Source organism: Callorhinchus milii, unplaced genomic scaffold (genome assembly GCF_018977255.1).
Source record: "Callorhinchus milii isolate IMCB2004 unplaced genomic scaffold, IMCB_Cmil_1.0 Scaffold515, whole genome shotgun sequence".
NCBI lineage: Eukaryota > Metazoa > Chordata > Chondrichthyes > Chimaeriformes > Callorhinchidae > Callorhinchus > Callorhinchus milii.
The window spans coordinates 1-16,901 of NW_024705256.1; the positions used below are offsets into that span (position 1 = coordinate 1).

The 16,901-nt window shown below is 57.8% G+C and overlaps 2 protein-coding genes across 2 annotated transcripts; one reads left to right on the forward strand and one right to left on the reverse strand.

Moving 5' to 3' along the window:
* Window positions 1–184: 184 nt before the first annotated feature.
* Window positions 185–7,757, forward strand: LOC103190878 (serine/threonine-protein kinase Nek9; the record flags this gene model as incomplete). The annotated part of the gene is given in 5 exon segments (XM_042346267.1): window positions 185–244; window positions 1,011–1,174; window positions 1,957–2,112; window positions 5,176–5,343; window positions 6,920–7,757. Coding segments are annotated over 5 exon segments (908 nt in total), but the record flags the coding sequence as incomplete, so codon positions are not given.
* A 660-nt stretch (window positions 7,758–8,417) lies between these two features.
* Window positions 8,418–13,421, reverse strand: LOC103190879 (zinc finger C2HC domain-containing protein 1C-like). The gene is made up of 2 exons (XM_042346268.1): window positions 11,717–13,421; window positions 8,418–9,144 (listed from the first exon to the last, which is right to left on the reverse strand). Exons 1-2 carry the CDS (start codon window positions 13,361–13,363, stop codon window positions 8,905–8,907), a joined length of 1,887 nt encoding a protein of 628 aa, XP_042202202.1. The 5' UTR covers window positions 13,364–13,421; the 3' UTR covers window positions 8,418–8,904.
* Between the last annotated feature and the right edge of the window lie 3,480 nt (window positions 13,422–16,901).

The following is a 16,901-nucleotide window of genomic DNA, read 5'->3' on the forward strand; positions in this document are numbered from 1 at the left end:
GAGATGATCATTCAACAACTTGATGAATCGCTGTGGGTGGAGAGCCAAAGGGAGAGGAGATCTGAGACACAGATATACTGACAGAGACAACACACACACACATACACACACACATCTTGACAGAGCCACACCGAGCTTCTCTCACTTACACAATCTCCAGAACCTGATTTTCTTTTTATTTCAGAAATTGTTTATTCGTCGAAAACAATTCGATCCAACAGCAGCAGCTTGTCTATCGGCGCCAGTGAGTGTGACTCCCTGTTTGTCTGCCTGTGAGTGTCGATCTGTGTCTGTCTATGTGTGTCGGTGTATGTGTGTATCTGTATAGCTGCCTGTATGTGTACTTTTTTTTGGACAGCCCGGCGTCTGACACACCCGGAAAGCCACATACAGTGCCCACACCATGCATAAGAGTCTCCAAACTGAGATTTCCATGCATGGAAATCCCAGAGATCTATTGTTGGAATGGAATGAGTTCTCTCTCTCTCCCTGGAGGGACACATCCTGCTGACCTAGTTCCAGAAAGTATTAGGCGCAGATTGGCAATAGCCAAGGCTTGGGAACCCCAGTGTGCATGTTGAGGTAACAGCTGGAGTCTAACCAGCTAAAACTGTAACTTACCATTGATATCACTGTCTGACAAGCTTTCCCACTGCTTGTCCAGCTAGTACCACTCTCCCCATTTGGGCTTTGGGTTGCTGGAGTTGAATGGGATGACTCCCTGCCCACAGTAACTGGTCTGCCCTTCCAGGTCCTGCCAATGAGCCAGCCAGGAGGACACCCCACTTACCTCCTCCCCACAAGGAGATTAAGCTGCGTACCTGCCTATGTGTGTACCTGTCTGTGTGTGTACCTGTGTGGCTACCTGTGTGTATACTTGTAACCTGTACACACCCATGTGTGTACCTGTGTGTGTACCTGTGTGCGTGTATTTGTATGTGTGCGCGTGTGTATCTGTGGATGTACTTGTATGTGTGTACCTCTGTGTGTACCTGTCTGACGTCCCACAGGTACACCGGGCTCTCCGGCTGAGGTAGAGCTCGGGGAGGATGAGGACGGACAGAACGGGATGAAGAAAACAGCGGAGGACAAACGGGGGATCGGAGTGTTTAACCCCATGATCAAGTCATCCAGTGGCTCCCCGGACAGCTCCTGTCCTGACTGGCTGCTCAGGGTAACTAGCCCCACCAATGGCGAATGTGTGTGTTTGAGAGTGCAAGTGTGAGTGTGCAAGTGTGAGTGTGTGTATGTATGCCAGCCTTGTGCGTGTGTGTATACCAGGCTTGTGTGTGTGAGTATGTGTATGTACGCCATCCTCGTCTGTGTGTGCGTGTGTGTGATTGTGAGTATGGTTGTGGTTATGTACAGCAGCCTCGTGTGTGTGGGTAAGTATACGCCAGCGAAAGGGTTTGTGTGTGTGAATATGTGTGTACGTGTGAGTGTGGATGTGGTGGGGACAGTGGGGGGGTGACAGTGGTGGGGACAGTGGGGGGGGGTTACAGTGGGGGGGTGACAGCAGGGGGCTGACAGTGGCAGGGGTTACAGTGGGGTTGACAAGGGGGGGTTACATTGGAGGGTGTTACAGTGGTGGGGTGACTGGGGGAGATACAGGGTGGGGGTTACAGTGGGTCGGTGACAGCAGGGGGCTGACAGTGGCAGGGGTTACAGTGGGGTTGACAAGGGGGGGTTACATTGGAGGGTGTTACAGTGGTGGGGTGACTGGGGGAGATACAGGGGGGGTTACAGTGGGTGGGTGACAGTGGAGGGTTACAGTGGGTGGGGGGTGACAGTGTGGGGCATTGACAATGGGGGCTGACAATGGGGGGTGACACTGGGTGGAGGTTGCAGTGGGGGAGATACAGTGGGGGGTTACTGTGGGGGGTTACAGTGGGGGTGGGATGTACAGGTGGGCAGCAGATTAAGACTGAGATCTGATTCTGTGTGTTTAATTGTTAGGAACTGGAAAATGCAGAGTTTATCCCGATCCCAGACTCTCCTGGGGATGTGGCTAAGTTGCCGCTGATCGCCGGGAAAGAGACGCTGCCGTACCACAAACTGCCGGAACTGAAAACCACCACCACTCCAGGGGCAGACACCCAGCCAGGCTCTGGGGTAAGGAAGTCACCGCAGGGGGTGAGGGGGCTGTCCTGGGCTGGGAGCTCTGCTGGGTTGGGAGCTGTGCTGGGCTGGAGGCCAGGACTGTGCTGGCGGCTGTGCTTTGCTGGGGGCTGCGCTGGGCTGGGGGCTGCGCTGGGTTGGGAGCTGCGCTGGGCTGGGGGCTGCGCTGGGCTGGGGGCTGCGCTGGGCTGGGGGCTGCGCTGGGCTGGGGGCTGCGCTGGATTGGGAGCTGTGCTGAGCTGGGGGCTGCGCTGGGCTGGGGGCTGCGCTGGGCTGGGGGCTGCGCTGGGCTGGGGGCTGCGCTGGGCTGGGGGCTGCGCTGGGCTGGGGGCTGCGCTGGGCTGGGGGCTGCGCTGGGCTGGGGGCTGCGCTGGGCTGGAGGCCAGGGCTGTGCTGGGGGCTGCGCTATGCTGGGGGCTGTGCTGGGCTGGGGGCTGCGCTGGATTGGGAGCTGTGCTGAGCTGGAGGCCAGGGCTGTGCTGGGGGCTGCGCTGGGCTGAAGGCTGTACTGTGCTGAAGGCTATGCTGTGCTGGGGGCTGTGCTAAGGGATTGGGGCTGCGCTGGGCTGGGGGCTGCGCTGGGCTGGGGGCTGCGCTGGGCTGGGGGCCAGGGCTGTGCTGGCGGCTGTGCTATGCTGGGGGCTGCGCTGGGCTGGGGGCTGCGCTGGGCTGGGGGCTGCGCTGGGCTGGGGGCTGCGCTGGGCTGGGAGTTGTGCTGTGCTGGGCTGGGGACTGTTCTGTGCCTGGGGCTGTGCCGTGCTGGAGGCTGTGCCGTGCTGGGGGCTGTGCCATGCTGGGGGCTGTGCCGTGCTGGGGGCTGTGCCGTGCTGGGGGCTGTGCCGTGCTGGGGGCTGCGCCGTGCTGGGGTCTGCGCCGTGCTGGGGTCTGCGCCGTGCTGGGGCTGCGCCGTGCTGGGGGCTGCGCCGTGCTGGGGGCTGCGCCGTGCTGGGGGCTGCGCCGTGCTGGGGGCTGCGCCGTGCTGGGGGCTGCGCCGTGCTGGGGGCTGCGCCGTGCTGGGGGCTGCGCCGTGCTGGGGCTGCGCCGTGCTGGGGGCTGCGCCGTGCTGGGGGCTGCGCCGTGCTGGGGGCTGCGCTGTGCTGGAGGCTGGGGGCTGCGCCGTGCTGGAGGCTGTGCCGTGCTGGGGGCTGGGGGCTGCGCCGTGCTGGGGGCTGTGCCGTGCTGGGGGCTGCGCTGTGCTGGAGGCTGGGGGCTTTGCTGTGCTGAAGGCTGGGTGCTGTGCTGGAGAACTGGGGGCTGGGAGCTGTGCTGTACTGGGGGTTGTGTTGTGCTGGCTGGGCTGGGGGCGGTACTGTGTTGAGGGACTGGGGCCGGGCTGGGGGCTGTACTTACTGTACTGGGGTCTGTCTGTGCTGGGGGTGCTGGGGGCTGTGCTGGGCTGGGGGCTGTGCTGGGGGCTGTGTTGTGCTGGGGGCTGTGCTGGGCTGGGGGCCAGGGCTGCGCTGGGAGCTGGGCTGGGGGCTTTGTTGTGCTGGGGGTCAGGGCTGTGCTGGCAGCTGGGCTGGGGGCTGTGTTGTGCTGTGCTGGGGTTTGAGCTGTGCTGGGGGCCAGGGCTGGCTGGGGGCTGTGCTGGGCTGGGGGCTGTGCTGGGGGCTGTGTTGTACTGGGGGCTGTGCTGGGCTGGGGGCTGTGTTGTACTGGGGGCTGTGCTGGGCTGGGGGCTGTGTTGTACTGGGGGCTGTGCTGGGCTGGGGGCCAGGGCTGCGCTGGGAGCTGGGCTGGGGGCTGTGTTGTGCTGGGGGTCAGGGCTGCGCTGGGAGCTGGGCTGGGGGCTGTGTTGTGCTGGGGGTCAGGGCTGTGCTGGGAGCTGGGCTGGGGGCTGTGTTGTGCTGGGGGTCAGGGCTGTGCTGGGAGCTGGGCTGGGGGCTGTGTTGTGCTGGGGGTCAGGGCTGTGCTGGGAGCTGGGCTGGGGGCTGTGTTGTGCTGGGGGCTGTGCTGGGAGCTGAGCTGAGGGCTGTGTTGTGCTGGGCTGGGGGTTGAGCTGTGCTGGGGGCCAGGGCTGGGCTGGGGGTTGTGCTGTGCTGGGAGCTGTGCTGTGGGGACTGGGGGATTGCTGTGCTGGAGACCAGCGTTTTTCTGAGGGCTGTACTGTGCTTGGGGGGCTGGGGCTGGGCTGGGGGCTGGGCTGTGCTGAAGGCTGTGCTGTGCTGGGGGCTGTGCTGTGCTGAAGGCTGTGCTGTGCTGGGGGCTGTGCTGTGCTGGAGGCTGTGCTGTGCTGGGGGCTGTGCTAAGGGATTGGGGGCTGTGCTGTGCTGGGGGCTGTGCTGTGCTGGAGGCTGTGCTGTGCTGGGGGCTGTGCTGTGCTGGGGGCTGTGCTGTGCTGGAGGCTGTGCTGTGCTGGAGGCTGTGCTGTGCTGGGGGCTGTGCTGTGCTGGAGGCTGTGCTGTGCTGGAGGCTGTGCTGTGCTGGGGGCTGTGCTGTGCTGGGGGCTGTGCTGTGCTGGAGGCTGTGCTGTGCTGGGAGCTGTGCTGAGAGATTGGGGGCTGTGCTGTGCTGAAGGCTGTGCTGTGCTGGGGGCTGTGCTGTGCTGGGGATTGGGGGCTGTGCTGTGCTGAAGGCTGTGCTGTGCTGGGGGCTGTGCTGTGCTGGGGATTGGGGGCTGTGCTGGAGGACTGGGGGCTATGCTGTGCTGAAGGCTGTGCTGGAGGCTGTGCTGTGCTGGAGGCTGTGCTGTGCTGGAGGCTGTGCTGTGCTGGAGGCTGTGCTGTGCTGGAGGCTGTGCTGTGCTGGAGGCTGTGCTGTGCTGGAGGCTGTGCTGTGCTGGGGGCTGTGCTGTGCTGAAGGCTGTGCTGTAGGCTGTGCTGTGGTGGGGGCTGTGCTGTGGACTGGCTGTGCTGGAGGACTGGGGGCTGTCCTGTGCTGGGGGACTGGGGCTGTCCTGTGCTGGGGGACTGGGGCTGTCCTGTGCTGTGCTGTGTTGGAGGGCCTGGGGCTGTGCTGTCCACACACCAACACTAACAACTACCTCTTTGCCCATGCACTCTCTCTCCTTTTGCCTGTTCCCTCCGCTCACACTCTACCCCCATTTTCTCCTCCCAGGCGAGGTGTGCCGGTGAAACGGTGGTGGTGGGGCCGGGCTGTGTATGTGGGACACTGTTGGAGCAGGTACAGGAGCTGCAGGTGGTGGTGGCTCAGTGTGTGACACAACAGCAGCGGCTCCACGAGGAGAACCAGCGGCTCAGCTGTGAATTAAAGCGAATCTCACAGGTTAGTGATGCGGGGGGTTATATATGGAAGGGAGGTGTGGGGGCTGTGCATGTTGGCGTGCTATCCGTGGGGTGGGGGGTCACTGGGGAGTGCTGTGTGTGCGTGTGTGTAGGAAGGTGGGGGGCGCAGGGCTGGGCTGTACTTGGCTGAGCCGTGCTTGGCTGGGCTAGGCCGGCCTGGGCTTGGGTGGGTTGGGCCGGGCTGGGATGGGCTGAGCCAGGCTGAGCAGGGTTGGGCTGACCTGGGTTGGCGGGGAGGTATGGGGGCTGAGCTGGGTTGGCGGGGAGGTATGGGGGCTGTGCTGGGCTGGATTGGGCTGAGTTGGGTTGGCGGGGAGGTACGGGGGCTGTGCTAGGCTGGGCTGGGTTGGGCTGAGCTGGGTTGGGCCGAGCTGGGTTGGGCCGAGCTGGGTTGGGCCGAGCTGGGTTGGGCCGAGCTGGGTTGGGCCGAGCTGGGTTGGGCTGAGCTGGGTTGGCGCGGTGGTGTGGGGGCTGTGCTAGGCTGGGCCGGGCTGGGTTGGGCTGAGTTGGATAAGGCCAGGCTGGGTTCGTATGGTTTGGGTTGGGCTGATCTTGGTTGAGCTGAGCCGGGTTGTTCCAAGTTGGGCTGAGCTGGGTTGGGCTGAGCTGGGTTGGACTGGGCTGGGTTGAGCTGGGCTGGGTTGAGCTGGGCCGGGCAGGGTTAGGCTGAGCCAGGCAAGATTAGGCTGAGCTGGGTTGGGCCGGGCTGGGTTGGGTTGTGTTGGGTTGGGCTGGACTGGGCCAGGCTGGGCTGGATGAAGCTTGGTTGGCGGTGAAGTGGCAGGGTTGGGCCGGGACAGGCTGGATTCCTGTTGGGCCGGGCTGGGTTAAGCTTGGTTGGGGGTGGGGTGGCAGGGTTGGGCCAGGCTGGGTTCCTGATGGGCCGGGCTGGGTTGAGCCGGACTGGACTGAACTGGGTTGGGTTGAGCTGGGCTGGGCAGGGTTGGGCTGGGCCGGGCTGGACTGGGCCGGGCAGGGATTGGCTGAGCTGTGTTGGGGCGTGCTTGATTGAGTTAAGCTGGTTTGGGCTGGACTGGCCCAGGCCGGACTGGATTGAGCTGGACTGGGCCGGGCTGGGTTGAGTTGGGTTGGGCCGGGCTGGGTTGACTTGGGTTGGGCTGGGTTGACTTGGGTTGGGCCGGGCTGGGTTGGGTTTGGCCGGGCTGAGTTGAGTTTGGCCAGGCTGGGTTGGGTTTGATCGGGCTGGGTTGGGTTTGGCCGGGCTGGGTTGGGTTTGGCCGGGCTGGGTTGGGTTTGGCCGGGCTGGGTTGGGTTTGGCCGGGCTGGGTTGGGTTTGGCCGGGCTGGGTTGGGTTTGGCCGGGCTGGGTTGGGTTTGGCCGGGCTGGGTTGGGTTTGGCCGGGCTGGGTTGGGTTTGGCCGGGCTGGGTTGGGTTTGGCCGGGCTGGGTTGGGTTTGGCCGGGCTGGGTTGGGTTGGGCAGGGTTGGGTCAGGCCGGGCCGGGCCGGGCCAGACATGCAGTAAGTGCTGCGGGGTGGCCTGACTGCAATTGATACCAAGTTGAGATGGGGTTTGCTGTTAACCCGATGTGTTACAGGGGGATGAGATCCGCAGACTCTGGCTCTCTGTGGGAGCATTAAAGCAGCAATCATCGGAATGTGACAGGAGCAGGACTGCCCAGTGTAACAGCGTTCCCAGCCCGGAGCCTGGCGTTCCCAGTCCAGAGCCTTGCATTCCCAGTCCGGAGCCTGGCGTTCCCAGCCCGGAGCCTGGCGTTTCCATCCTGGAGTCTGGGGTTCCCAACCCGGATTCTGGGGTTCCCAGCCTGGAGTCTTGCCTAAACATATCCAGCCCGGAATCCATATCATTGGACGCTAGCCCAGAGTCAGAGGGCAGGACACTTCCGAATCCCACGGCAGCTTCAGTTCTGGGATCCAATTCGTGTCAGATCGAGTAGTGTGGAGGCCCTGCACCGCTCCCTCAGCACAGCCCAATAACACCACCACCACGGGAATGGTCCTGAGGATGTGCTGGGCACTGAGGGGAGCTGGCAATGGCAGAGAAGCTTACTGTCCATGAGAAAGCCACAGGTCACAGGTAATGGCTGCAGCCAGTGGGAGAGAGAGGTGACGTGGTCAAAGAAATAGGTTGTAGGTGGGATTTAAAGGTAAAGTGGAGGTGATTGAGGCGGGGAGAGCCAGAGGTTAGAAGCGCAGTGACTGAAGGCTGAATGCATGGCCACCAATATTGGTGGGGAGGGGAGGGATTGAGGGGGAGGGGGCAGGCCTGTGCCAGCTGAGTGATGGGTGGGGGGGCAGAGGAGGGGCTACAATGGACATATGTTGTGTGTTGAATTCCGCTCTCTCCCTGGAGTGGCAGGGTTTATACCAGGCTGTACTGTTAGCTGACGGGCAGATGGGGTCAGTGAATGGTTTGAGAGGGAAGTTCAGAAAACGTTAGGATCAGGAATTTTAAGTGTTACTTTGGAACCAGGAATTCTTCCCAAAGGGGGGTTCACCATTGGGATTGTGTACAAACGGGAGTGAGTGGGAAGCGACTGGGAATCATCGTGTGGATATTCTGTACCTGCTGCTGTCAGGATTTAATTTTAATAATAATCCTTGCATTTGCTCTAGTGCCTTTATCTCTTCTTAAAGCGCTTCACAGGATATACTGTAAAGTGAAAACAACAACAGAAGTTGCTGGGAACACTCAGCAGGTCAGGCAACATCTATGGAGAAAGGAAAGTGAGTCAACGAACCAAAGGTTGTGGACCCGAAACATTGTCTCCCTTTCTTTTCTCCATAGATGCTGCCTGACCTGCTGAGTGTTCTCAGCGACTTCTGTGTTTGTTTCAGATTTCCAGCATCTGCAGTGTTTTGTATATACTGTAAGGTGAATTGACTGCATATTTCGTGGGCAAAAAGCCGCAGAAAATAGACAGCAGCCATTGCGGTGTTTCCCTTGGCGATGGAGTGGCTGGGGTGGGTGGGTGGAGGGAGTGGCTAGGGTGGGGGTGATTGGGAGCCGGTGACTTGTGTGATGTGGCATGACTGGGGGTTGCTGCCTGCTGTGTGCACACAGTATCTGTGCCCAGACTGTCTCTTGTGCCTTTCCTTTCTTGTGCCAATCCAACACTACATCTGAACTTAACACTACAGTATAACAGCCTGAGCATTTACTCAGTCTTTAGATGTCTTTGACATTATATTAATGATGTAAAATGATGTAATCAAAATAAAAAACATCGAAGCTATGGTGTTTCCAGGTTTAATGTGTGGCAATATCAGAGAGGGTGGGGTGAGCAGACGGAACAGTGTGGGCTGATGGTGGGGAGGAGGATGTCTGGGCAGAATGGCCTAACCCTGGTCCTATGACCAAGAAAAGCCCTCGAGCCTGTTCCACCATTCTATTAGATCAGTGTATGGTACGTGCAGTTCAGTGGAATCGCTACTCTTGAGACGTTGCAGTTTAATAATGATTTATTTCTGTAAGAAAAAGAGCCCAATAAAAGCTGGGATCTGGTGTCTCTAGCTCTCGGGCCGGGATCCGTTACTGCCACCGTGACATCTGCTCAGCTCCTCACCTCCGCAGGGGGGGCGGCCGGTTCCTCAGCTTTTTGCAGGTTGGGATGTGCCGCTCGGCAGCCTCAGCTTTGAAGCGCCGTTTGCAGTGAGGACACGGCACATAGTCCGGGTTCTCGGCAGGCAGTGGGGGGGGCAGGTCACTCTGCTTCGTGCCCCGGAAGATCTGCAGCTCGATCTGCTGTGCTGCCCGCAGCATGCGGAGAAAGGCATCGTGCTTCTGCTTCCAATTTTTCTTCTGTAGAGATGACAAGTCCGAGGGGAAGAGAGAGAAGCCTTGGTCAGAATCTCTACACAACACTCGGAGGTGGGTAGTGGTGGGAAGTCACTGGTAAGACATGCACCATGATCATTAAGCACTTTGAGACACCTCAAAGATGTGATAAGGAGTCCTGTAGCTCAGTGGTTAGAGCACTCGCTTTGCAAGCGAGAGACCTGAGTTCAATCCCCGGGGGGTCAGGGCCAAACCTTGGGCAAGTTTCCTTACTCCACACAGAGCCTAATAATAATCCCTCCAAAACCAAAAACAATAATAAATTGGTCATTTTCAATCTACGACTGTTTGTGGGACATTGCTGTGCGCAATTGGCTGCCGCGTTCGCCCACAAATATACAGTCAATTCACTTTACAGTGTGTTCTGTGAAGCGCTTTGGGACGTCCTCCCGACGTGAAAAGCGCTATATCAAATGCAAGGATTATTACTATTATTATTATATCAAATGTAAGGATTATTATCTGTAGTATTTGGTGTCAGGTGTTCTATTGTAATATTGTCTCCTTCTGTAAACAAGGAGCCCCAAAACACTGGGCTACCAGCACTGCTCACTGATTCCACTAACAGAGGAAATAGCACACAATTTAACAACTAATTACAGTTTGAGTCTTGTTTGACTCCCAACTGTTGTCCTCCCAACCCTTCCCACAAGGTCACTGTGGTGTCCTGCAAACCTGTATTCTCACCCCTTCCTTCCCTCATTTAACGCTCCCTCTTGGTGATGCCAACCACAGACATAAGAACATAAGAATTAGGAGCAGGAGTAGGTCATTCGGCCCTTCGAGCCTGCCCGCCATTCAATAAGATCATGGCTGATCTATTCTAACTCCACCTACCCGCATTATCCCCATATTCCCTAATCACATGGGAACAGCTTCCACATAGATGCTGATGATGCCTAAATCTATTTTCCTCCTCGTAGCGACATCAGTCCTGACATGTTCTGCCTGCTTGTCTGACTGCCTGCTTATCTGGCATCAAGGCCTGAATAAGAACCAACTTTCTACAACTGAACATAGACACCTGTGATTCTGAAATTAACCTGTACGGAAACTTGGTGTCAGTTTTGATTCCCAGTTATCGTTCCTACCTTACATCAGGACCTGACAAGAGTTACCTCCGCCCCTCCACTACATTGCCCACATTCACCCCCATCTTACTTCAATTGCTGCTTAATAATCCTACAATAATCCTTGCATTTGATATAGGGCTTGTCACATGGTTGAGACTTCACAAAGTGCTTACAGAATATACTGTAAAGTGAGTGGCTGTGGGTTTTATGGACCTTAACCCGGCAGCCAATTACACACATCAGTGTCATTTTTTTTCATTCCACACTTGTCAACAACAACCCTGCGTGTAGCGCCCTACACAAGGGTAGCGTCTCAGAGCGCTTAACAGTGGCAGAGCCTGACTCCGAGGAGGGGGGAGGAGGCCATAAGCATGGTCGAACAGGAAGGTTTTCAGGTGGGATGTGAAAAAGGGGAGAGAGGGGGCAAGGTGGAGGGATTGAGGGAGAGTCTTCTAGAGTTTTGGGGTGTAATGGCTGAAGGCATGACCTCCGATGGTTGGGCAGAGGGTGTGAGGGACGAGTAGGAGCCGGTGCCAGTCGAGCAGAGGATTGGGGAGTGAGGAGGTCGGAGAGGTAGGGAGATGCCAGTCATGTCAAACATGATACTGCACTGGTCAGACCACAATTGAAGTATTTTATTGGTGATACGGTCAGACAGACAGACCCATCACCGTGTTTAAAAGTATCCAAACCAGACAGAGTCTTAAAGATTTTTAAACATGAATGTCAGCACCAATACAAAGAAGATGGGAAAGAGCATGGGAAGAGGACCCGAGTGGAGTGCTCCAGTTTAGGGGAGGAGGGAGGGGGAGCACAAGAAAGGTTGAGAGTGGCCTCCTGAGCTGTAACTTCCATCAGTGTAATGTCATGTTGATGTGGTGGGTTCACAGCTGTTTAGGGGAGGACCACGGGCTCCGGCTCTTATCGCTTCCCGGTGACCCAGTGCTGAAGGAAACGAAAATAAGTGGGATCAACCTCAATCATCTTGGGATGTGTGTCTCTTACAGCTTCCAGGGGGCCCTCCCTTCCAAAGGCCATAAACAATGGCATCACCTTAACATTAGAGCCGGGCTATTTAGGGAGTGAAATCGGGCAGTTTTTCATCCAAAGGGGAGTGGAAATTTGGAACTCTCTCCCTCCCCCAAAAAGCTGTGGATTATGGCCGGATCCAGTCACATTTTCAATGTGAGGTGGACAGACATTTGTTAGGTCAGGACATCAGGGGATATGGGGTAAAGGCGGGTAATTGGAGTTGAAGTACAGATCAGCCATGATCTTATAGAATGGTGGAACAGGCTCGAGGGGCTGAATGGCCTCCTCTTCCTATGACACCCTTCTCCCCCCACCCCACCCCCCCCCCCCCCCCCACCAAGGCAGACCCTGTGTCTAGCGGCTGGGTTGGAGGTTAGAAGTGGGAGGGAGGGAGGGAGGGGCTGAGCAGGACAAGTGTCTGGGGTACCTACCGGTGTGGCCACTCTCTTCCTGTTGCTCTGGTAGTTCTCCATGTCAGTTCCTTGGGCCCTTTTTTTTGCTGAATCATAAACTTTGCGCTTGTGCTTGTAAACCTTCTTGCATATCTCCACGTGGGTGTCCACTCTGTCCAGCACAAACCTACGGCCGCAGTAGGAGCACTTTGCCTTGGGATTGGGAGAGTAACGATCATCTACCTGCCCACTCTCTGCCTGCTCGTCCCGGGGGGAATTCTCGCAATCCGTGCTTTCTCGCTGGGCCGAGCGTTTAACTTTGCTGCTCTTTACTTGGCTTGTGACGCCTTTATAATCTGCGAATGGATTGGAGTGATCGCTGTATTCTTCTGAGGCATAAACATCGGAATTCTCATCCTCAGATTCCGCCTCCCTGCAGCGGTCTCTGTTTGCTTTCCCGCTGCTGCCGTGCCCTTCTCTGTACCTGTCTATTCGGCCACTGTCCCTTTTTAGTCTTTCTCTCTGCCTGTGTTTCTCTTCTCTTTCCATTTCTGCCAGTCTTGCTTTCTCTCTTTCTCTCCTGTCTTCACGCTCCATTTCTCTTCTCTCTTTTTCCTCACTTTCTCTCCTCACCTTTTCCTCCCTTCCTCTCATTTCATGATCTTCCCTTCCTCTCATCTCCCGTTCCTCTCTTCTCATTTCCCGTTCTTCTCTCCTTATCTCTCGTTCCTCTTTTTCTCTCATCTCTCGATCTTTCCTCATCTCTCGTTCCTCTCTTCTTATCTCTCGTTCCCCCCTCCTTCTCATCTCTCGTTCCTCCATTTCTTGCTCCTCTGCTCGGTCCTGTTCTATTTGAAGTTGCCTCAGCTCTTCTTCTATTTTCCTCAGTCTTCCCTGAATAAAACTTTCCTTCTTAGAAATCTCTTGTTCAAAATGATCTGAATAGTTGTCTTCCTGCTCTTGGAGGTCCTCAGCCCAGTGCTCCTCCTCCCCCTTCTTGCCAGGGGACCTCTTGTGCTGACTATTATGGCTCATATAAAGTTGGGATTGTGAATTTTCTGAGGTTCTGAGGTACCTGTCCCTGCTCCTGGAGTGGCCCCTGCTGTAGTTACAAGGCTCTCTGGGTGGCGATGGTCTGAATGGAGCATTTGGCCACATAGTTGGATCCAAAGTTCTAAAACATTTCAATTCTGAGAATTCAGCTTCCAGGTTGGAGATGTTACTTAAGCTGGATGTTTTCCTCTCGATGGGCCTGAGGGGACAGGCCCGGTCAACACCCGCGCTCCGCTTGCCTTGGGGGCCAATTGCCACTTGTGTCCACCCTGAATCGGGCTCCTCACAGGCCAGACGCTGGCAGGTTGGGGACCCAGAAGACAAGTGGTCTTTTATCCCAGGTGATCGGTGAGGAATCTCTCTCCTCACCACAGATTGGCTGAAGGTGGTTCGGAGCCTGTACAGAGCGTCCTGGTATTGCTGTTTGTATATTGCCATCAGCTTGGACTGTTTCTCTCTCTCCAGCTTCTGCTGAAACTCATGTTGAAGCAGCTGCAGTTTGGACTGGGACTTGGCCAACTGAGTGTGGTGTCCACCCTGACTTATTGGTGGGAGTTTAGATGAGTTCTTGCTTTTGCAGTATGGTGACAAGGGATCAAACGGAGGGTAAGGGCTCATTTCCAGAGGCGCCATTTCCCAACTGGCCATTCACGGCTGCCAGAACCCTGAGAGAGGAATAGAAGATTACTACAGCCCATTGGTGAGGAAATATACAATAAACATTATAATTGTTTTTTGGTCAGCCGGGTGTCTGAGATTTGCGGAAACCCATCACCACATTTAAGATTAGCCAAACCAAACTGTGTTTCCATGCGTCCCACCTACAATCCTTTCATAAAATCACATTATAATACAAATCTGTCATTTGATTTTGAGCCTTACCACGTCATTGAGATGTCTCTAAGCACTTCACACAATTTTACTGGAAAGTGTAGGTTCAGCTTTCTCCCACCTCTGCCCCTCCCTCTCCTGACATAAAAGACGCAGGATAAAGACAACTTGTTGTCTCAGACAAAGGACAGCACTTGTCACACCTGTACCCAACACAGCACAGTACAGGATAGCACAGCACAGGATAGTCCAGTACAGCACAGGATAGCAGCACAGCACAGAATAGCAGAGCACAGGATAGCCCACCACAGGCCAGGATAGCCCAGCACAGGACAGTACAGGATAGCACAGTACAGGAGAGCCCAGCACAGTACAGGATAGCACAGTACAGGACACCCCAGTACAGGATAGCCCAGCACAGGATAGCTCAGCACAGCACAGAATAGCAGAGCACATGATAGCCCAGTACAGCACAGGATAGCCCAGCACAGGATAGCACAGCACAGTACAGGATAGCCCAGCGCAGGATAGCCCAACAAAGGACAGGATAGCTCAGCACACCACAGGATAGCCCAGCACAGAGCAGGATAGCCCAGCACAGGATAGCCCAGCACAAGACAGTAAAGGATAGCCCAGCACAGGACAGTAGAGGATAGCCCAGCACAGCACAGGATAGCCCAGCACAGGATAGCACAGTACAGTACAGGATAGCACAGTACAGGATAGCACAGCACAGGATAGCCCAGCACAGTACAGGATAGCCCAGCACAGTACAGGACGCCCCAGTACAGGATAGCCCAGCACAGGACAGGATAGCCCAGCATGGACAGTAAAGGATAGCCCAGCACAGCACAGGATAGCCCAGCACAGGACAGTAAAGTATAGTCCAGTACAGGACAGGATAGCACAGGGCAGTAAATGATCGCACAGGACAGTAAAGGATAGCCCAGTACAGGACAGTGAGGGATAGCCCAGTACAGGACAGTAAAGGATAGCCCAGTACAGGACAGAATAGCACAGGGCAGTAAAGGATAGCCCAGTACAGGACAATAAAGGATAGCCCAGGACAGTAAAGGATAGCCCAGTACAGTACAGGATAGCACAGGACAGCAAAGGATAGCCCAGTACAGCACAGGACAGGATAGCACAGGACAGGATAGCCCAGGACAGTAAAGGATAGTCCAGGACAGTAAAGGATAGCCCAGTACAGCACAGCACAGGATAGCACAGGACAGGAGTGCCAGCTTAGACACCGGATCCATGAGGGCCGAGCTGCTCCAGGGGGATGAGTTTGCTGAAGGAATTTGGGGATCGGGTCAATGCTCTGTGATATCGGTCTGTCTGGATCCTACGCCGAGGGACAGGGGCTTCCCCGGCCAGCGGTCAATCAGCGGTCAGTGTGGGTCCATCTGATGGAGCGCACCATCTGTGGCCAATGATCTCAGTGAGGCTGTGAGCCCCCCCTCCCCACTGTCCCGGAGCATCTCCCCTCCCCTCCCCACTGTCCCGGGGCATATTCCCCCCCCCTCCCCACTGTCCCGGGGCATCTCCCACCCCCCACTGTCCCGGGGCATCTCCCCCCCCACTCCCCACTGTCCCGGGGCATCCCCCCCCACTCCTCACTGTCCCGGGCATCTCCCCCCCCCTCCCCACTGTCCCGGGGCATCTCCCCCCCACTCCCCACTGTCCCGGGGCATCTCCCCCCCCACTCCCCACTGTCCCGAGGCATCTCCCCCCCACTCCCCACTGTGCCGGGGCATCTCCCCCCCCCCCCTCCCCACTGTCCCGGGGCATCTCCCCCCCACTCCCCACTGTCCCGGGCATCTCCCCCCACTCCCACTGTCCCGAGGCATCTCCCCCCCACTCCCCACTGTCCCGGGGCATCTCCCCCCCCCCTCCCCACTGTCCCGGGGCATCTCGCCCCCCTCCCCACTGTCCCGGGGCATCTCCCCCCACTCCCCACTGTCCCGGGGCATCTCCCCCCACTCCCCACTGTCCCGGGGCATCTCACCCCCCACTCCCCACTATCCCGGGGCATCTCCCCCCACTCCCCACTGTCCCGGGGCATCTCCCCCCCACTCCCCACTGTCCCGGGGCATCCCCCCCCCACTCCTCACTGTCCCGGGGCATCTCCCCCCCACTCCCACTGTCCCGAGGCATCTCCCCCCCCACTCCCCACTGTCCCGGGCATCTCCCCCCCCCACTGTCCCGGGGCATCTCGCCCCCTCCCCACTGTCCCGGGGCATCTCCCCCCACTCCCCACTGTCCCGGGGCATCTCCCCCCACTCCCCACTGTCCCGGGGCATCTCACCCCCCCACTTCCCACTATCCCGGGGCATCTCCCCCCCTCCCCACTGTCCCGGGGCATCTCCACCCCGCTCCCCACTGTCCCAGGGCATCTTCCCCCCTCCCCACTGTCCCGGGACATCTCTCCCCCCCACTCACCACTGTCCCGGGGCATCTCCCCCCCTCTCCCCACTGTCCCGGGGCATCTCCCCCTCCACTCCCCACTGTTCCGGGGCATCTCCCCCCCACTCCCGATTGAAAGTAAACACGTTCTATTAAGATGGGAATGTCACTCGCCTGCCTGTGTGCTGCTCCCCCCACAGCCCCCCCTCCCCAACCCACCCCCACAGCCTCGCTCCCCACAGCCTCCCCTCAGCCCCCATCCCTACAGCTTCGCTCCCCACAGCCCACCCTCCCCAACCCACCCCACAGCCTCGCTCCCCACAGCCTCCCCCCAGCCCCATCCCTACAGCTTCCCTCCCCACAGCCCACCCTCCCCAACCCACCCCCACAGCCTACCCACCCCCACAGCCCCTCCCCTACAGCCCCACTCCCCCCATAGCCTCCCCCACCCACCACATTCCCCTCTCCCACAGCCCCCCCCCCCCACAGCCCCGCTCTGGGTGTCAGATGTGGATGTCACTCGCCTGTCTGTGCTGGTCCGGGCGGCGCGGGTTTAGTCTCGGCTCTGAAGCTATGAAGAAGCTGATCTGAAGGATGCCATCCCACAGCCCCTCAGCCCCTCCCGACTCTCTCACTCCCCCCCCCCCCCCCACAGCCCTCTCTCTCTTGGCCTTTCTTTCCCCTGATGTTCCCCTCACACAGCTCTCTCTCACCCCCTCTCTGTGTCTCTGTGCTGATCCTGTGTCTCTGCCTCTGTGTTGATGTGTCTCTCTGTGTCTTTATGTTTCTCTTTGTCTGTGTTTCTCTGTGTCTGTGTGTCTGTGTGTCTCTGTGTGTGTCTCTGTGTGTCTATGTGTCTCTGTGTGTGTCTATGTGTCTCTGTGTGTGTCTATGTGTCTCTGTGTGTCTATGTGTCTCTGTGTGTGTCTAT